This window comes from Apteryx rowi, unplaced genomic scaffold (genome assembly GCF_003343035.1).
Source record: "Apteryx rowi isolate R43461 unplaced genomic scaffold, aptRow1 scaffold_16, whole genome shotgun sequence".
NCBI lineage: Eukaryota > Metazoa > Chordata > Aves > Apterygiformes > Apterygidae > Apteryx > Apteryx rowi.
The window spans coordinates 3,763,673-3,785,494 of record NW_020447863.1 but is presented as its reverse complement, the minus strand read 5'-3'; the positions used below and the strand labels follow the sequence as shown (position 1 = coordinate 3,785,494).

General features: G+C 50.2%; 1 protein-coding gene across 1 annotated transcript in view; it reads right to left on the bottom strand.

Annotated features, from left to right (window-relative positions):
* Nucleotides 1–21,744, bottom strand: part of WHRN (whirlin) — a 62,590-nt gene extending 40,846 nt beyond the window's left edge. Inside the window, exons 1-2 of the mRNA XM_026059687.1 lie at nt 21,148–21,744; nt 561–776 (exon numbers count right to left, since the gene is read on the bottom strand). Coding sequence (XP_025915472.1) covers nt 561–776; nt 21,148–21,744 — 813 coding nt within the window. The remainder of the gene's footprint in view (nt 1–560; nt 777–21,147) is intronic.
* Nucleotides 21,745–21,822: the final 78 nt, after the last annotated feature.

Below are 21,822 nucleotides of genomic sequence, written 5' to 3'. Positions count from 1 at the left end.
TTAAAAGCAGTTTCTGGTTTGACTGRTGTTTCCAACAGCACCTTCACTGTCAGACATGTCTCCACCTGGATGACGTCTTGTCTCCAGCTCAGGAAGGATGATGGACTCCTGTCTGAGCCTGAAGGCTCCCATTCCCCAGAGTCACTGCTCAGGTTCTTGTGTGCTCAGCTTCTACTTACCTCAAACAGGAACGAAGCCAACCCATCCTGCCCTGCAGGACTCCTCCAGGGAGATGGAGCCAAAGATAGAGACCCTGGGAGAAAACTGGGATCTTGGAGGGCCATAAGGACAAAGCAGGATGAATCAAGAAGGAGGTGGCTGGGAGACTCTCCACTATCACGTATTTTGAGCAGTCACTGCGCTAACACAGAGTAAGGGCTAAATGCTGTTCACTACTTGGGCAGCACTGGACACTGCACAGGGCCCAGTGTATCCTAAAGGAGAGACAGACCATCCTGAGGGAGAAGCACAGGAAGGTAAATCACGTAGGGAATGAAGAGGATAGGCACTTACATGGTTAACAGGTAACTGCAGACCCATGGCTGATCCCCCTTGCTCACCTTTTTCTCATCTCCCTCTTGCAGGAGCTGGAGGTGGCTCCTCTTCTCRCTGTCCTTGCGAAGCGAGCTGTTCTGGTGGTGCGGCAGGCCTGTCGGCGGGGACACACTCCGGCCCTGCGGATCCACCCACGTGTAGATGTGGTTGGTGACATATCCCCCGGGGATGCGTCCCACTGAATGCACCGACAGGTTCAGCTTCTTGCAGCCTTTCAGTGCCTGGAAGACAAGCCAAGGAGAGAAGGAGGTTAATGCCAGTGGAGGAGGGAGGACGATTCTGCCTCAGGGCTCTGGGGTGATGTGGCTTTGTCTTTCCTTGGGGTTGGAGGATCTCAGGCTGCTCAGCGAACACCTATGGAACAAGTGAGCTACACAAAGCTAGTGAAAGACCTGGGATTTTTCTCTGTCCTGAACCGCAACAGTATCCAGGGGAGGTTGCAGGTGCTAACACAAAAACTACAATCTCCCTATCAGCCAGGGAAAGAGAAGAGTGGCACGGAGCATGGAAGGCAGGCTGGGTAGCGAGGTGCCCAAGAGAAACTCCAGTGTGAACTGACTCTGAAGACCGAGCAGTTTCTGCCACTTAGGGAAGGGGATCAGAGCAGGACAGGGATCAATGCTTGGGGAAAACAGCAGCGCTGCTCCCCATGGCTTCATCCCAAACTCACTAAGTCATTGGAAAGGCAGTCGACAATGTTCCCAGAAATTCAGCTTCCATTGCCATTTCATTACCAGTAGCCTCTCCAGCACAAGTAGTCAATTAATGAATACGATAATGAATAAATATATACATATATTTAAAACCGCATGCACCAAGATGACCTTGAGATCCAGATGAATTTGCAATTATTCCTCTGCCTCTCCAGCTTGCACTGCAGGAAGCTGACAGAGGTTTTACAGTAAAATTAAATTAACTTTAAAGAAGTTCTCCCTGGGGACAGCTGTACGTGCTGATCCCTTTTCAGGCCTCAGGAACATCAGTTCTCAGGATCTGCACTCAGAAAGGGACTGCTTTGAATTTTTTTTGCATATGTGTCCTTTTGATGAACTACTCTTGCAAGGTCTCCTCTCCCCACTGAGCAGAGCGGCTGCCGAGGGAGACTCACGACAGGGAAGAACGAATACTAACAGCTTTTGGATAAAGAGTAACACTGTCAGTAATACTGGGCTGGCTGGATCCCAGCTCTGACCTGGCAGCTCTCCTCTTCCTCCCTGCCAGGGTTAGAAAGAATCCAGCTAGCCAATTCCCAGTTCAGAGTCTCCATCATATACAGCAATTTGGCTGCAAATTTGTTACATGCTACCAAGGTCATTTGGCCTGGAGAGCTTAAATGAGGACTGTGAAACCAACAGCCCCATCAGAAGAGATGTAGAGCCCTTTCATCTCCTGGGCTGCTCTCTAACTCCAGCCCCCTGCCTCCTTAGCTCCCCAGCCCCTCTAATGTAGCACCCTTGGCCGTACATCATCCCACAGCGAATTCATGCTGCAGATCCCAGTCCAGTGCACGATACCTCAGAAAATGAAACAAGGAGAGCTCACAGCGGCCCTGTCCAGAAAAATAAACTCTGCCATAAATAAGAATCAGCATTTTTAAAACAGAGAACAAGCTTTCGTTAACCGATACACACAATTAATCAATCGTCCTTTCCAAAATGAGCAAAGCAGGAGACTTGCTGCTCCACTAGGGTCCATTCTGCCTGGGGTACCACTGCTGCTTCCTGGCGCATTTTTACACCTTATGCTCTCGCTCTGCAAGCAAACAGCACTGGGTGGCCCCTAACCAAGCCCCACATCTGCGATGGGGGCTTCTCCCTCAAACACCTCATCTGCCATGACCCCTCCTCTCCCTGCGAGAGCATGCAGGGTCCACACTGCACGGCAGACAAGTCGAGTTGCTGGGACGATGGAGCTATTTCTGACCCCCTCCCCGTCGGCCGTGGGGGACCACTCTCAAACAGGCACCGCAGAGCGGGGGCCTAGCCCTGCCTCAGGACACAGCCCAGCACCTCAGCCCAAAGCCCCTTTGTCAGCTGCCACGCAGACAGACTTAGGACAGTCTGAATCCCACATCGATGAGTTGGGGGTGGGGGGGGGGCTTCTCACCCTCCCGAGAGCTACCAGTGCAGAACGACACCCTRTGAGCTGGAGTACAACATCCCGCAGAAACAACTTCTTTCTCCATTCATTCAAATTGGAGCCATTTCTATGAAATCCTCTTTTACGCCTCCATTTATTTATCCAGGTACCGAGACAGCAAAACAGCACTGTCCCRTGAGCAAAGTCTCATCTCTAAATGAGGCTGCAACTCCTCAGCAAACACAAGCAAATAACGAAGATAATCAGTGATTTGACCAAATGCACAGTGTTAGCAAGCCATGTCCTATGAGACATAGGATCCAGTCCTCCCTCTGCCATGGAGATGCTGTGCAACCCTCTCTGACTGACGCTTGTGCACCCACCCTTTTTCCCCCCTAAATGAAGGAGCAGATTCTCTGAGAAATGTTTATGTTGATCCTGGGCRTTCCTCACATGCATATGCTCATACGGAGCCTCCGAGCCAGGGGCTGAATGTCAGCGTAACTTAAGTAAGGAGCAAGGAAAACTCTCAGAGCTGCGGCTGGGCCAACAGCACACATGGGGCCCTTCCCTGAGCTGCTCTCTCCCCTTTCTCCCTGCATTCATTGCCACCCCAGTACCCTAGTGGGTCTCCTTGGGACCTTGGGACTGATGCAGGCATCCCACCTCCTCCCTTCCTCAGAGCATCCCGGCCAGCGAAGGGGAAGAAGAACTGGAGAGCGCCATCGGGGGCTTTCATTACACAGCAGGGACACCAGGCACTGCGTGCACGCGCCTAGGCAGGGCTCCCTGCCCTGCTCTGGGGAACGCGTGGCAGCACCAGGGCACAGCCTGCCCCAAGCACAGGGCAGCGGCTGCTGCTGAAGGTGAGGCGAGCAGAGCGCTGCCTGGTCCCTTCAGCTGAAGGTCATCTCCTGAAAGAGCAGGAATAACCGGAGACCTGTTCTCAGGAGGCACAGTAAAGTTTCCAGGGACAAGAAGCCAGAGATTTACAAGGGACTTTTTTATGTCCCCCTGCAGCTCCCTTGACGGGGCYGCCAGGAGATGGGATCTCAGTCAACAGGGAGATGTTTTATGCATGAAGGTGACAGCAGAGAGCCAGGAGGCGAGGAGAGCAGCTGCTGGGCTGTGCCTCGAGGCAGCAAGCTGGGCCAGGGCTCTCCAGCAGCGTCAGTACAAGAGGAGAGGGGAAAGGAGGGAACAAACAGCCGCCGGCTGTGCCCATTGGGATGTCACTGCAAACGGTCTCTCCAGGAGCAGGGAGAGCTGCAGCATGCCCCACAGCTCATTGATCCTAAGCCCAGGAGTGGTGGTGGTTGGGGCTGCTTTACTTAGTCTTTTATACTTTCTTCCTGAGGCATCTCATGGACTCAGTAAGTGAAGTGGTTTCCTGGCCAATGCAGTGTTTCTCCAGGATCATTCCCAACATGCCCCCACTGCAAATGTCTAAATGAAGAGCTACTGTAGGACCATGATGCTACCCCACCACAGAGACCTTCCCCACACTTAGGAGCCCTTCAGAACACAGCTCCTCCAGCCTCCAAGCCCCCTGCACTGGCACAAAAGGAAACATGTCCTCAGTAGCCCAAACTCTGGAGTGTCAACAGAAGCATAGCAGAGGAAACAGCCGTAACACACCATCTGACCTCATCTTAACCCACGACCGCAGCTCAAGTGGGTGACAGACCAAGGGTTTCTGCGGGAACAGGGGCCCAGGACTAGGAGGAAGACAGTAAGGGGATGGCTGCTCAGAAGAACTCCACATGGCTGGGCTGACATGGTTAGTATTTGTCTGATGGTGTAACACCTCCAGACCACACTGCTTCTCCACTTCTCTCCCCGAGACCCTCTGCCAGAAGGAACTGTTAGCTATAAGGATAAGGCGCTATTGAGCAAAGTGGACRTCAAAGCAGATTGTCAATGCTACTGCCCAGATAAATGGAGTCCAGGTTAGCCTAGCCCAGCGGGGACAACTCACACGGCAAAGTCCCACATGTGCTCAGCATCCTCATCAGATCTACCAGTCTTTAGGTATAACCTGGGGCATTATGACTACCTGCAGTGAGGCTCAAGCTTCCTCTGAGTGATACTCAAACACTGCCCAAATACCCCGAAAGCCCCACTTGAGTATGCAGGCAGCCAGGTTAGTGCCAGGCAGGGCAACCGGCGAGAGCAGCACATAAATACACCAGTCTGGGAACTCCCAGCACAAGGCCACCCTCCCAAGGGCCCAGCTGGGCTTGCCACGAGCTAGGAGAGAGCACAAACCTCACTGACAGAGGCAAGAGGTCCTATTACAGCGCTTGGGTTGTGTTTGCACCAGCAAAAGGTGTAATTTGTTAGGAAAAGAAAGAAAACAGAGAAGAAGAAAAAGAATTTGGTCCCGCAATCCCAGTGCTGCCTTTTCCACATCTAAGCAGTCACTTCTAATGGGATCCAGTGTGGTTTCCTCTTGAATACTGATGAAATAGCTCCATTGGCCCTTAACTCCACAGGCAAGTGGCTACTGGATCTTTGCCCTCCACTAACAAAATCCTATCTTAGCTTTTACAAACAACTGGCTGCTTACTTCAAGCTGCAGCATTATGCAAGGAAGTTAATTGCCAGAGACAGCAGATTAATCAGCCTCTTTTACCACCAACAAGAGTGTCTTGAAAACATCCTGTTACCTAAACTAGATCTTTACTCAACAAAAGTAACATTTACCAGCCAGCAACACTAACCCTTGATAAATCCTTTCCCGCAGCTTCCAGATTGATTAGTCAGGCTCTTTCCTGAAAAGAGCAATGCAGCCTCTTTTTTTAGACTGCTCTGAGGCCCAGAGCTGCTCTGGTGTCACCATTCCCCAAGTCCAATGCCAGTATCTGGGGGAGGGCCCAGCAAACCTCACAGTCATCAGGAGTAAGGTCATGGATAGCCGATCCTCCTGCAGGAGCCATGTCCCAAAACCTTCACACAGCATAACACCACAAGATGCAGACCGTCTTTTGGAGAGCTGTTGGATGATCACAGGTGGAGGATGACTACGGCACCCACAAAGGACTTGCCTTACCACTGTGAGGCAGTGGGACCGGCCATGTGGCTGAGCGATGGTAACGCAGTAACACTGGCCTCAGTAGGCAGGGAGGCAAGTTACCCAGCAGCCCTGCCCTTGTGCTAGGTGCTAAACACACTCAAAGAGATGGTCCTCATCTCAAGAAGCGCAGGCAAGAAAAGCAAGAAGAAAGGGGAAATGTGATGCAGGAACCACCTTGTCCAAGGTGACAGCACAAGTCCCTGTGAAGGTTGATAAGAGAGCGCCTCTCRCTGGGCATGGTGTCATGTCAACCAGACGATAACCGCCTCTGCGTGTGGCTGAGTCTCCATACTTCTCCCTGCATCTCTGACCTGCTTTCCAGAGCTGTCTTTTACAAGTCGGTCTACACTTCGAGCCCTGCTCCCATCCTGATTCACAGCCTGCAGCAGATGGCTATTGCCATCATATGAAGCTTTCATACAGCTGCCATCCCACTCACTCTATCAGCTTAATAATCTATGAAACAACTATGTGACAACACGAGCAAACCCTTCACATAACTATGAGCCGGTAGAAGTGCTACAGGCCATCAGGCATCCCCAAACCACACCAAACGTGTATACAGTAGTGTAAGTATGCGGATATATAACAAACCATTGCAGGCACCACTGAGACATAGCTACTTTCAGATAAAAAGCAGTAGCCATTTAACAGTATGCAGCAACACTATAGGACCAGGTGAGAGAGGAAGCAAAAAATTCAGCTGGCTCTTTCCTACAAGTCAGTCTCCCACAGCCCTGATTCAACACAGCCTTCAGGCATGCATTTAAATGAGCAAGTATTTAAGCATCTGCCTATAATATGCTTAAGCATAGGTGTGAAAAAAAATCAGCCAGTGATGCACATTTGTAGCTAAGCCTATTTATAAGTATATTTTTAGACTCATTAGCTTGTATCAACTCAGAAAAGCTTTTTTGTTTGTTTTTTAAGATGGCTGTTTGTCTGGAAATGCATCTTCACGATCTATACTACAGAGCTAGACAATATATGTATTAGTAGAGAATAACCCAGCAAGTGATATCCCACACTGTCACTGTCCACAGCGGTACACCTGAGCTGAGGGTAAGCCCAGGTTTTACCAGCTCAGGGGACAAATCCTTCTTTTACTGCAAGCACAAATTGCCTGAAGAATCTCCACTTTTAACCCCCCATAAGAAGTGTGTTTGCTCCAGTAAGCCAAAGTACCATCCTACTTGAGGAAGGGGCCCAGCACTAGAGCGGGAGGATGAGGGGCACAAGGCTTGCTCAGCACCACCTGGATTCTCCTGCGGGCCACCAGAGTCTTGTCAAAGTCACAGGAAAGTCAGCACAAACCGTTTCTCCAGTGTGGTGACCATTAGAACCAGTTTTGCTCAAACATCCCAGCTTCCTGGAAGCTTTTTATTCTTTAGGCAGTCGTTAGGGATTCAAATGAAAGTTCACATGGCTGCAAGAGGAGATGAGATGGGAAGCAATGTTTTCCCTTGGAAAATAGCACCACACATGTTCTATAACAAAGCACAGCAGGCATGGGAATGAGATCTGGCACAGACCTGTAAAGTGATTGCATACATCCCCGCACTGAACTAGACTTTCACTTGGCACACAGAGCTGCAAAATTACGAGGCATCAGGTGAGCCAAATGGGAGAAGCTTCCACACTATGTCTAAATAGAGTCAGAAATCACTATCAGCCGCTTCTGCGAGCTYCAAGTGAACAGAGCTTTTTCCTCCATTTTCCGGCACAGGGAGAATCTCTCCAATTTCCCTTCTGTTTTTTCTGGCTTTACCAAAGCTGAAGCATCTGTTCATCTTCTGGTCTGCAAAAGTTCCCCTACTGGTATCCAAGGAGAGGAAGTTTATTACCCTTGTGAGGAACAGAAAGGAAAAATGATGCTCTCTGTGGCGTAGAAGACATCTTTCTGAACACTGACCTGACTCTTTTTTTCCCAGAGGTGAGAAATTTGTGGTGAGCTTTTGGAAGTGTTTTCTAGTCCCTTGTGTGCAGCAGGACACAAGATGAACGTTTAGTGCTCTTCCTGGACCACCACCAACAGAACAGAACAGGATCTGCCAGAAGGACGCCATTTCCTGGAAGTGTACAGCTCTCTTGTAGGGGCAGGCTGGTTCAGCAGTCCAGATCCCAGATGGCAGGGGACCATCCATGCATTGCAAAGCTTGTATCTGGCTTACTTTACTGTTTGAGGAAGAATCTTTCTCCCACCGTGCTGGGGACACAAGAGATGGGTATACTCAGCAGCTCCTACACTGCTCCACCCCAGTTAGTCCCTTCAGTTCTGCTGACTTACATTTCCATCAGGCTCTCAGTAGCTTTCAGTCAGAAGGGACCTAGACTGATTTGACATCCCAAAGAAAAAGTTTGTAGGTAATTTTCTCATCCACTGAACATGATTATCCAGTACCTTTGGAAAGTTAACAGCACAAGATAAGACATAATGACTTTCTCCTGCCAGCTGTTCTTCTGACAGTTATGAAGTGCTAAGGGAGAAGATTTCATCTTGAAGGATGCTCTAGCCTCATCACTGGCTCCTGTGAAGAATCCAAGAGACCACCATCGTGGAGCATTTGCCGTAAATTTCTTAAAAACAGCTTGGTCCTGTCAATTTTATTGCTACAGCACTGGGACACTGCATGGATTGAATGAGACCATTTATGCTCACTACTGAGGCAATGAGGTGCAGCCTGCTGCTATGCTACCATCAGGCCAGGATCTTAGGTCCTCTCCTCACCCCCCCCCACACCCCCACCCCCCTTGCAAATGAAGCAAGGCTAGGTCTGGATGGCTCCTAGCTGAGAAACCTCTGAGTAAGCCAGAGGCTTGCAAAGTGCTTCACACAGTGCTCTGCTCTGATTCAGCACATAGCTGTAGGGTGCTAGGGTGCCCTAAGGAAACAACCTCAGAATGAGACTCGAGGTTAAAGTCTTGCTTCTAATAAAAGAAAGTGCTTTGAGCAGAGAGGTGCTGCATAAATGAAAATCATTAATAGCCATCGAAGCAGGCAAGAGCAGAGGCTAATGGCCTGAGCAGGAGAGGCAAGAGCATTAGGAGTCTCCACAAGCCCTCAGGGGAGGTACCAGTGCCAGGGGACAATGACTGCTGCATTACAAACAGGCAGCTCCGCATCACTGGCAGCACGGAAGGTTTTCAAGCTAAGGACAGAGGGCCAAAGCTGTTCAGCACAGAGGGAGGAGCTGGCTGATGCCAGGGCATCGGAGAGCACAGCAAGAGACACTGCTGCTCACAGGAGACAGCTCTGCTTGCCTTAGCCCCTTCCTCAGCAGCAGGAGCTGCCAGCCAGCCTTGCTCCCCGGAGACACGGTGTGGACAGAGTCCTATCAACTCCTGGCAAGAGCCTAGAGCCAGGGCAGCCCAACTTCATGCTGATGAACAGAGTCCAAATACAGCCTCTGGCTGGAGCGCTGCACTGCTGGGACCATAGGCACAAGGGGCTTCAAGCTATCTTCCCTCCCCAGTCAGAAATAACTAGTGCGGCTCTGCTAAGCCCACTGGGAACCCCAGGACGTGGGTGGAGACCATCCTGGATGGGCAGCTTCATACAAGTATCTAAGGCCAGACTCTGCCCTCCTCTTCCACAGGGATGTCGACAGCTGCCCCTCTGTGCCCTCTCCCTTCCAGGGGACCGCACAGGCTCCATGGACCCTTCTGCCGGTGCCAGTGATATCATTTCCTCCATCTGATGTAGGATATAGCTGAGACATGGCAGGTCACAGCAGCTCAGCCATGATGACACAGGGGGTTACAGGCTAAGCCAGGAAGGGAACCAAAGCTCTGGCCTCACAAGGGTTAATCAGCTTTGATAATCAGGAAGAGGAAACCCAGGCAGGTCTCCAAGGCCTGAAATGCCCCAGCTGCCACCTCCACCTACAACATCCCGCACCCCCATCCCTCCCAACTGCGCTGCCCCAGCATGGGCAGTAGTCACACAGCAGGCAGTGCGGGGTGGTGTGGGCAAGGAGATGGGCAGCACGGACAAGCCAGGCCTGAAGAGATCTTTGCCCTGGAGCCTCCACAACCCCATGTGGAATCATGCCTTTGGAACTGGCACTCTCCGTCCACATTTCATGCCACTGGCTGACACCAGGGACTCCTCGAGACTCCTCATCTTCGCCCAGCTGCTCCAAGAAGCAGGATTATTCTCTTTTCTTTCTGTTTCATTTTCAATTTAATTTTTCAGTTTAATTTCTCAGGGCTCGCGAGAAAGGACCAACTGACTATCTGGGGATCAGAAGCACTAATTAATCAGAAACCAGGAGCTGCACAAGCAGCCTCCTCAACACATTTGTCGTTGCCAACACGCAGGCATTTTGACCAGTAGGGACCACATCCATGGCAGAGAGCAGGATCCATTTTCCAGCTGGTCTTTTTGAACATCAAACTATCAGCAGGAATTTATTTCTAGCCCTACCTCCTTGGCTTCTCCCCCACTGTACATCCACTCTGGCCTCTTAGGACACATTTGCACAGGGCCCCAAAAATCCACCTGAGCAAGGGCTTTTTGCCAGGTGCACTGGCCCCTTGGTGGAAGGGGGTTTATGGCAGGTTTCCCTCACTGCAACCTCTTCTCTTGTAAGCCTTCAGGCCGCTTGTCTATGTGCCTGGCAGCCCAGCTAAAGCTTGAACATCTAACACTTCCCCTTTCCCCACTCCCAACAAGGTGCCATAGTGCCAGCAGGTTGTCCAGTGCACAAGTCCACTGACCTCAGTGTTGCCATCAGCCCTACTTACGAAATAAAGCACAGTGAGATCCCCTCTACCTGCCCTTCTGGGTTGGGAGAGGTGCCAACAAAAAACAAGCAAGGGCCAGCGCCTGCCCACACAAATGATGCACTTTCCATGAAGCAGGTCACCCCAGCTCCATGGGACAAAGAAGGAAGTTCTTCAGATCAGAGCTTTCACCTAACAGAAAAAGCGGGGGGCCACAGAGACAAAGGACAGGCTCCGGGTGTGAATAATACAAGGGAGAACTCCCCCACAGACACCCAAGTTCTCTTGGGCCCAATCAGAGCAGAGACACCGCAACAAAAGTACCAACATAATTCAGACTGCAAGCTCTCTGAGAAAGTATGCTATTCGATGGGCAGACTGAACCAACCCATTTGCATTGGACCATTAAATAAAATAATTCCACCTCCTTAATCTCCTCTGCAGCATCAGCCAGGTGCAGACTGCATCTCCCTTTCCTTTCTCAAACCATTTCAGGGACCTGCTACATGCTGTTCAGTGTTGCTGTGCTCCACTCCAGACTCGGATATATTTGGCTTTGCCCCATCTATAATGTGCGTGGAGACCATGGCACGAAAAGTTTAACACTGGCATCAGAGTGCRCAGGCACACCTGGTAGAAGAAAAGCTTAAGGAAATAATTCAAGTGAATCTGGGGACTGCTGCCAAAACATTTAGCTAGGAAACAGCCACTGATTGCCTAGTTGTATTATTAGAATCAGCAAGTGGTAGAGAGAAGGGCAGATTGATTCCATAAGGCCACTGATCCTCTGACACTACTTTATTTAATTATCCATCAAGTCCTTCAAGAGCAAAGTAATTGCTCAAAATAAGCAAAAGAAAAAGAAAAACATGCACACACGCATATCTCGTGTGCTCACACAAGGTATTACCTTTAAAAGAAAAAAGAAGGGGGAGGGGGAAAAAAAAAAAATCACACTTTTGCCCAACAGTTGCTACCCCTCAGAGCCATAAAAAAACACACACACACATCGGGGGAGCGAGGGGTGGCTTTGGGCTCCTACATAGCCTAGCCTTGACAGATGCCACCTTCCCGAAACCCCTCCGCAAGGCTGAGCTTGCCCATCAAGTCTCACATTACCAATGGCAGCTTTCCTCTTCCGTAATTTCCCCCCTCATTCTTTCTGCTTCTCAAGGGAGCTGAAAGGTTGAAGGCTGCCCAAAAACATCTTCCAGGCCTTCAAAAATTCCCCCAGTAGGAAGACAGATGTTAGAAATCAATGACAATTAATCACCAGCATTCTTCTGGCAGCCTGAATAAAATACGCGTCCTGTTCGGATGCAGCCCACTCACCTTCGCTACTAATGAAATGAGCAATCTATTCCAATTCATTTTGTTAGTGGGTAGATCGCAGTTTGATACAAGAAGCATTAACTATGAGCCATCCTCCCCCTTGCTACAGACGCAAGCTGCTTTCTTCCGACAATAATAGACTCGACAGAGCTGTTTGGCTTCTCGGGCTGCTCAAATAATGGGTGTTCAAGCACTTGCTCCATTTGCAAGCTGCAAAGGTCAGTGCGCAGGTTATCAATCATTAAAGTCCCACACAATTTTGCACCAGCTAAGCCCAAAAAAGTAAGGCACAGACTTGGAAAAACTGTGAGGGGGAGAGAAAGGCAGGGATACCACAGGAGGGAGGCAGAGGGAGCTTTTACAGCGTGTTTCAGAGCTTTGAAGTGAACAATTTGCAGAAGTTTGTCTAACCACTATTCCCTGTGCTGTCTTGCAATGTTCTCATTAGATCCAGGGGGATCCAGGTTGATCTCAGCCCTGTGGGCTCAGTTAGGTTGAGCAAAACCATCTCACTGCCAGTGGGGATGAGGAAGCTCCCTGTTTCTGCTATGGAGGTGAGAGGACTGCGGATGCAGGACTGCCAGACCTTTTCCATGAGTGAGTTTGAGGTTTATTGGCTAAAGGGTTCCTCTGCAGGTGGAAAGGATGGAGCAGAAGACGGCAGGCAGAGGCACTGCCTGTGTGACCCCCGGAGGCTTCCTTCAAGGATCCTCTGCAGCCAGCACAAGTGTTATAAGGCTATTACAGCTGCAACCAGGCACCTCAGGATAAGGCTGGAAGCCGAGTTTGCCAGGCGCTGTACAAATGCATAGGGAGACACTGTCCCTTGCCCCAGACTGCAGTCTTAATCGCTCAAATGAGTTGGGAGGGGGAAGATGGAAGCAGAGAGGCAAAGGAGTGCGACTGCCCCAAGGCCACATCAAGAGCAGCCAGGGAAAGACCCTGAGGTTTAACGCTCTCCTGGCACTCCAGCCTCCAGCTCAGATCACAGCCTGGTAAGCTCCGACAGGCAGCACAGGCAGGGAATGTAAAATGTCTGGGCATGAGCGTGAAGGGCTCTAGAGACAGGTCCTTCCAGCCTGGGAGAAGGCAGCCTGGCAAGGCCACGCTGTTGATGCTAACCACTGCCCATGCTGTGCTGGTGTGAAGAGCTGCCAGAAGGTCCGCAGCCAGCCAGCTCAGAGCCTTCCTCCGTGCTAAAAAACCTCAGACCTTGCTGAGACCAGCAGAGAGAGTAAATCCAGCCCAGCACTAACGGCTGGCCATATCCTAATCAGCTYGGATAGCTCTGCTCTAGGGATGGGGCAGTATTCTTCCCCCAGGTACAGCATATGCCAAGGAAGATGTAAAACGGCATTTGGCCTTACAGTCTTGAGGCTGTAGCTGTAAGCGAGATGCCGCGGATCAAGGGTATCCCCTTCCCATGTTGCCTGACAAAGACCAGGGGAACTGCTTCAGTGCAGTGAATCTGAGACATCCGTCTGGGAGGACGTGTGGCTGGGGTGGGCAGGGAAGCAGAAAACTGGTGCAAGAAAATGACAGCACAGAGTAGATGCAGGTGGAAAAAGAGAAAGAGAGCAAATGARATACAAAGGGGAAGTGCAGGCACTCCAGATGGAGTGCTGGATGAGAGGAACGAGAGAAAAAGCAGGGGGTAGCTCAGAGATAGGAGATGGAGAGCACAAGCTGTACTTCCCCTCAGGAAGACACAGGGGAATTGCAGGAGGCCCGCTCGAACCTACCCCTCCTCTCCCAAGGCAAAGGTGACAAAAGTTTGGTTTTCAAGTAGTGGCACTTATGCAAATATATGCAAATGACTATATAATTATGGTGATTGTGCACATTAAGCTCCAAGGCACTGGGAGGCCCATGTCCCTTTCACCTGGGAATGTCAAGGGAAATCTTAGCTCCAGGGCTTTCTTGCCCCTCTAAGGGCTGACCCTCATTTCCAGGCRATGGCTCTGTCACCTCCCCTCCCTCAAAGCTAGTCGCTGCCCAGTACATCCCTCACACAAGCCCAGTACAATTTTTAAAACAGCAAAAAATGCCAGATGGTTTTTATTTTAATGCAAGCCTGGAAATCTGTTCTGTGCTTTCTGAGAAAAAAAGAAAAATCTAGATCAAAACTCCAAATGGTTTTTTTTCCCCTTCTTTCCTCTTATTCCTCCACATCAACCACAGCACTGAAAAAAAGCAATACATATGATGAGAACGACCAAGATATCCAGACTGTGCTTATTGCCTGGATATGGTTAGTTACCTGGTGAAAAACAAACTTGAAAGAATCAATGTGGAAAAATGACAAAGGCACTTTAAATGCCCAGTGACACCCACTCCGGGTCTGCCCTAATCAGAGCCTTTCCAGCCTTCTCTGCCCACAAATCCCATCCTGAGAGTTTCAGACGCAGTTGCTGAGCCCCAGCAACGAGGAGCTGGCAGGACTGGAGATCCTATGGGCTGTGCAAGTCCTTGCTTTACCCGTACTTACTAAGCCCTTGGTGGTCAGTAATGGAAAATTCACAGGGCACCCAGTCAAGAGAAACTAAGCCAAATCATTTTAGCAGATGTGTTGTCAGTTCAGGCAAGGGGGATTTAGAAAACAATCATTCTCTGAGGAGAAACGGCATTGAGGAAGGTGTCAAAAAAATCCATCATCTTTCCTGCGGACAGAGGAACTGAGTGAAGATATTTTAGCCCACCAGCTATGTCGCACACTATCGCTTCTGTTTTCTTCTGACAGACACTGGGAGGGAAGACAGGCTTTTATCCTTTGGGCTACCTTATCAATTTCTCTACTGAGGCAGAAATATTTCTTTACAAGCAGCTCAATGAATACCGTATTTATACTCCAAGAACTCAAAGACGCCACAACGGTACTACCACCGATGAACAAGTCATTATCAGTGCCAACAGGAAGCAGCCACCCCTGCTTTGAAGGATTTAGTTTCAACAGAGATGACAGAGAGGGAGTGATAATAGAGTATTATCATTCCTGCATTACAACTTGAGGCAAGGAGAGATTAAGGACCTTATTCCAACCTTTTACATCAGTATAATGTCATTTGATTTCAATACAGCCAGTTATGATTTGCTGACATAACGAAGGGAAACAGATGACTAAGTAACTTGCACGGTGCAGTGTGGGAAATCGGTGGCAGAGCAGCAAACACAGCCCGTCCCTACTCCAATGCAATAGCCAAACCCACCTTTCCACAGGACCTGGGAGATGCTTTCTGCACATGCAAGTTCACCCCGCTGCCCTAGTTATAAGTTACTTTAATTTGATCAGCTCAGCTTAGCTCACAGTGACCACCAACATCGCTGGCAGCCCAGCAGCCTGACCCTCAGTATCAGGTTAGGATCAACACTCACGCCTGGCCCAAAGGGACGGCGTCATCGGATCCGCCTGTGAAACCAAGAACATCGCTTGCCAGATCTATACCCTGCCGCTGCAAAGAGCCCTTCCCTTTAAGAATCATTAAAACCAATTTAAAATGCAAATGCCTCCAAGGCCAAGAGTGTTCCCCCCCCCCTTTCCTAGAGGGAGATCCTAGTGACATTACACTTCCCACTGTCACCCTCGGAGCTCAGCTGGCTGCTGAAGTTAACATGGAAACTGTTTGCAGGACAGAAGAGCAGAGCAGAAGGCGGAGGCATTGCGAGATACCTGCCTTTTAAGCTGCGAGCAGTTTCTTGTATGTTGTTTGGGGTTTTTTGTTTGTTTGTCTCTAAGCGTACCCAGAGACTGAGGAGTAGGTTATTGCTCTAACTATTGCAGTAGGTGCTGGTCACATCCTTCTTTTCCATGCTCCAGCCATCTAAGAAATCCCTTGGGAAGGGGAGACATTTCTAGACTCTGGATCAGTCAGTGACTTCTAAAATACAGAGACAGAGATAAGCAAACAGGCATTTAAAGAAACAAGTCTGATATCTTTTTGGAATCAGGAAACATATATCAATTTCACTCTCATTCATCCTAACCACGACTATACGYGACAGCCCACAACCTCACATACTTGGAGGGTTAAAAATCAACTGAAAAAAAAAACAAGCCACATTTGTTTCTGCTGCTACAACTGCATGTACACTACAGTGGTGCTTACTGACTGTAGCAAATAAGCAGTCTCAGATAATGATAATCAATTAATTGGGCAACGAGAAGCAGCAAYGAAATGAGGTTTGCTTTCTTACAAGCCGCCTGGAAGGTAAAATTGTTCTAAATATACTTCCAAGGTTCAGAGCGGCACGTCTCTTCTGTCATTTCTCAGTGGTCTCTTAGCAATATCACAAGGGCCCAGAGCACAAGCAGCTTGAGCCCTTTCTACCTCACATGAAATATTACAGTCACTTAAGAGATCACCTTGTTAGCTGCCACAAGGGTCCAAATGAACAGAACATTAAAATAATTAAAAGGAGATTGATTTTTTTTTAATTTTTTTTTAATGTCTGCTTGGCACCGTCAGAGTGGGAGAGGGAGAGGCTGGTTTGGAGCGAATGAAAACCTCCGGCTCTAACAGAGACAAACAGCGTCAACAGAGAGATGGGGCCGGCTGGCGATCGGAGCCCGTTCCATCACGGACGAGCCTTCGCTGGCAGGGCTGCGGCAGGGAATAATCCTGCTACCAGGAGAGAGCTCGTGGGCTCACGGATTGCTGTGCTGTATTCTGGAGTCTCTTCTGTTCCCAGTAACAAATCTGCCTTAGCACAAGCTTTCTCCTGACCCCACCACGCCAGCAGCAAAACCCACAGCTTCCTTTCAAAGCCACTCTAAAGAACCAGTAACAGTATCAGCAACTTAAAAACGAACCCAGTTCCTTCAGAATAAATATGATGCGAGTCCACTGACTTTGCCAAAGTTACAACAGATTTACACCAAGATGGACAGAGTAATCACACCAAGACASATACAGATGCACATAAACCAGCAGTGTTGATGATTTTGATCAAGTTACTCTGGATTCACCTGGTTAAACAGAAACGCGGAGCAGGCCAAATGGTCTGACGACACCTATCAGCCCAGCTTTTTCAAGGCTGGGAGTAACTCTTAAAGCCAAATACTCCTTTGTTACAAATCAGGATTGATCCATCAGCCCTGATACTTCACACTCACTTCTCTCCCCTTCCTTCCTCCTCCCCAAACAATTTAAAGGACACAAAAACCTCCTACAAAGCAGCAAAAGTAAGGGATGGGGGAGAAAGAGAGTGGATGTTAAAAGCAAACATCAGAGTAGAGGAGAAATACCTCCCTGTGTTACATTCTGATGGTCTAAAACAAGAAATACCTTCATTTTAACTACTCTGGACAAAATATTATAGCTTATTGATATAAACATTCAGCACTACTGCTATAATATCAAATGTGTACTGTAGAGAGACTGATGAAAGCCAAGTGAGTTCTAAAAATATGATAGACAATATAAGCTTCTTCACTTAAACCATAATTTAAATTACAATGATCTTTTGCTAAATTGCACTCTTGAATGCCGGAATGATYGAGCTATAATTGTAATGGAGTCATTTAATTTTGATTTGGATGAAACACAGAGAGCATGAAGCAGACAACGCACAAAACTCCACTACTCACATAAAGGTTAAGAAGCTGGTCATTAAGCGAATTGATTTGGAGTGCTTAGGTAATCTCATCATTTAATTCAGAATTCCACTTTTTATCTAATTTACCGTAAAATATCTACAAGTCCCATTGCACTGGTCGCAGGACACCAATAAATTTTCAGGTGGAACAGTGTGCAACTCATTACTCGTGTCGTCTTCGCCTGACATGGGGGCAGTTTTAATTTGGTGCCATGATTCCACTCTTGGTATATCACGGCTCTGAGTGATRCCTGAAAACAGGAGACAGCAGACAGCAACTGCCTCCTACCCCACTGAGAGTCCCTCTTTCSTCTTAGAGGTAAGTCCTGGAGAAGAACTGGTACTCCTGCACGGCCAGACGTACACAAAAAGAGAGCAACGGCGTTATGATTTGTAAAACAAATGCAATAACTGGCCCGTGAGCGTTAAGAGAGGTCACAAACAGGTTAAGATGTGTTTATTCACTGCTCTGTCTGAACAACTGCCTCATTACCTAATTCATAGCTCAGCATCTCAGAGCACCCAAATAGAAAGCTGATTTCTAGTTCAATAAGCAACTTTTCTGTCTGTCGCACTCTAGAGAGAGCAATGTGCTTTGGAGCAGGCCAGGACAACATCARAAGGACTGAAAGAGCTTTCCTGACCTCTGCAATCATCTTACGCCCTTAAGAACAAGCTTTGACAACTTCTCTCACAGCAACACACTTTGCATATTCCGAATACCAAGGCTGTCACACAGAGACGGTTTTTTGCTGCAGGACAGTCAAGATGGAAGCGCGGCCTGGAAATGAAGCTCTCTTTCAGAGAGGTGGAGAGCCAGACGGTCACTCCACGTACAGAAATGGGAGCCATGCCTTAATCAGACAGCTGCTGCTGGAGAGGTCACCATACCTACTAGTCTAAAGTAGGTGGCCAGTGTTTGGGGGGATTTGGCTACATGGCCATTGGTTTGTATTAAGAAAGCCCTTCTCTGCTCACCTTTTGCAAGCAACAATCCTAACCTTTCTAGGAAGGCAAAAAACAACAAAAAAAAATACAGATTCCTCTGTATTTGATCCYGACTACAGTGTGCACATAAATTCCTACGAACAAACCCAGCTCTGGTGCAAGCCTGCTTAAGAAACAGATAGTGATCTACTACTGAGTAGATTATAGACATCAGTGAGGATGTCAGTGAGATTTGCTTTGGTGTAAGAGGCCAGGACACAGTCAGAGGCCTTCACCGAGTTGTAACAAACACGCCAAGAGTGAGTCTGAGCTTGCTGGATTTCAGGGGAAAGTAGAGAACACAGGGTCAAGCCATCCTGTGTATCAATCACCTCTTGCCACCGCAGCTCCAGCCTGGATGTCCTAAATGTGGACAGAGGTATTTGTACCTTAAGCTCAAGGAAATCACTCAGAAACTGCCCACTGTCTGAATGTGCTCTACTTCTCTGTATTTCCCTTGTTTTTCCCCGATTCCACAGTAGGCAACTCACAATGACAAATCAGCATTTAATTTTAAGATGTCCAAAGGCRCCATTATAGTTTGTAATGTAAATCACTCTCTGACCTCCCTTTAGAAGGAAAAGAGGTGCTTCCTACCACCACTAAGCGGGYCATAAAACTCCTTCTGGAAACAGGAGAGTGCAAGAGTTCTAGAAGATGCCAGTACAGCCAGGTGCATGACAAAACTGTTGTTTAAAGAAGTTCAGCTCACAAGCAGAAAATTCCTAAGCCTCTCTTTCATGTCAAGATCACACCAGCAAAATAAAGCTCTTGTTGCAGAACAACCCCTTGGCAAATTGCATCCTACAGGAATTATTTTTGCGCAGGAAGCACTTAGCTTTACGCAATATTAATAGAGTCTACAAGACATCACGTACATTATGTTAGAGAACAAACTGAAACAGTTATTATGTGAATTACCCAGCAGAGCGGGCTGAATCAGTAGCAAAGTCATTAACAGAACAGAGAATTCCTGACATCTGGTTTCTACCCATCCCAATGTAGCAGACAAAATACACTTTGGGGAATCTTCGGGGCACAAAATCACAGGCCAACTTCCAAAACTTCTACCATTGTTTGTTCTATCATTAAGAACAAAAAAAGCAACAAGTGAAAGAATTCCTGTAAATCCTTCCTCTGGTCTCAAGATTACTCAGGACTAATTTTCAGCCTGGAAGATACGCTATTGCCTGAGGAACAGATTTAAAGACCACRTGGGGAACATGCAGGTTGACTGTATAAGACACTGTTTAAAACCACGCAAAATTAATGCACTCTTGGTGGAAGGCACCACAAGAAGCAGGCTGCAAACAGAAGTGCTTTCACGTATTATGGAAGGATTAAAGCACAAACACCCGCAAAAGAGCCTTGTCACCCCATATACCACCTCTCCGTGCGCTGCCTACAAATTGGAGCCCTAAGGGTCTAGGCTGGCTCACTAGGTTCATGGCTGCTGTGCAATAAGAAAACTCTGAGCTGAGCCCACCAATTCAGCAACAAGCCAGTTCTATACGCCAGCAGAAAATCATTTGGGTTGCTCAAACATGGGTTTAGCCACAAAACAGCGAGCTTCAGGTGAAAAATGGCTCAGTTTACAGAGCTTCCCCACCTAGCCTTACATGGAAGCCTTCATGGATAGCAGCCCYGCTGTTATTTACTACAACAGATTTCTGAGGCATATGGAAATGTGTTGTGCTGCATACATATACTAAGAAAGACCCAGTGGCACTTCAGTTGTGTAACTGTTCTCCTTCTCGCTCTGACCTACTCAGAAAGGGAGCTAGGCTCTGTTCCCGGTTTTGGCACTAGGCACTCCTAGCGGGGGGCAAGCTGTTCTGTTTCTCTGTGCCTCAGTTTCTCCACCTCAGGGAAGAGGCAGCATGGTCTAGCGCTTAGAAAAGACATGCCTTGTAATCAGGCTCAGACAGATTTCCAACTTCCACAAGTCTCCCAGGCTGAAAAAAAGACACAAGCAGCACTGCTACGTTTCATAGAAGTGTTGCGAGAAAAAACGCACTGCCACATTTCATAGAGATGTTGCGAGGGGGGAAAAAAAAGCATTATTTGGCTCTGAAGGGAAGAACCTACCGTGCCAAGAACTATATACGATGCTAGACTTACCCCCGGGAGCTAGTTACTGCCTATGCCGTTAGCAGGGATCCTTTATTATTTTCACCCGAAACTTTCCGGCTCGTCCTCACGCACTGCTACCGGCCGTTTGCCTGCGGCGTGCGCTTGCCGGCAGGACGAGCCCGGTGTCTCCGGCACGATGCAACCCGAGCCGCTCTGCCGGCCCGCGGACCCGGTTTCCACGGCCGTGCCCCACGCAGGGGCTGCGGCAGCGGCGCGGGGGGCCCCGGGGTGCTGCAGCCGCCTGCCGTCGGCGCAAAGCCGGGGGGTAGCGGCATGGGGCGGCCAGCGCCGGGCGGTGAAGCGGGACGGGGAGCGGAGCAGCCCGGCACGGGTAGGGCGAGACGGGGCGCGCAGCGGCCAGTCCGCAGGGGGTGAAGCAGGACGGGGCGGGTGCGTGAAACCGGGCAGGGTGCGCAGCGGCCAGCCCGAAGTAAGGGAAAGAGGCAGGACCCGGCGGGCAGCGGCCCATCCTGTGTGAAGCGGGACGGGGCGGGCAGCGCCTCACCCCCGGGACGGGGACGGAGCGGGCAGCGGCCAAAGCCCCGGGATGGGGACGGAGCGGGCAGCGCCTCACCCCCGGGCCGGGGACGGAGCGGGACGGGGCGGGCAGCGGCCAAAGCCCGGGACGGGGACGGAGCGGGACGCGCTGCGGGACGGGGGCCGCCTACCTTGACGGCCTCGGCGTGGGTCACCCTGTCCAAGGACTTGCCGTTGACGCCGAGGATCTGGTCGCCGACGCGCAGCCCCTCCCGCTCGGCCAGGGAGCCCGGCTCCACCAGGGACACGTAGATGCCGACGCCGTGCTCGGCGCCGCCGCGGATGCTGAAGCCGAGGCCCTCGTGGGCCTTGCTCCGCCGCAGGGTCACCTGCCGCAGCTCGCCGGGGGGCGCGGCGGGGGCCGGCGCCGGCGGGGGGCGGCCGGGCAGCGGCAGGTAGGGCCCCTCGGCGGTGTACTGGTCGAAGAGGAGCTGGTCGGAGCGCGGCAGGACGAGGCGCAGCAGCGGCAGGAGCTGCCGCCGGCGGGGCCCGTCGAGGAGGGCGCGGAGGGAGCGCACCAGGTCGCAGACGTTGCGGCGGCCGTGGTAGGCGTTGAGGCAGAGGATGAAGCGCTCCCGCTCCGCCTCGCTCAGCAGCGCCGTCAGCGCCTGGTGCAGCCGCCGCACGTTGGCCGACAGCGGCCGCGGCGCCGGCCCCGCCGCCGAGCTCAGCGAGCCCGACGAGGACGACGAGGAGTGCACCGACACGCCGTCCAGCTCCGCGCTCATCCTCCCGGCCGGTCCCGACCGGCCCGCGCCGGACCCCGCCGCCGCGGACGGCGCCGCACGCGCCACTCAGCTTGGCCG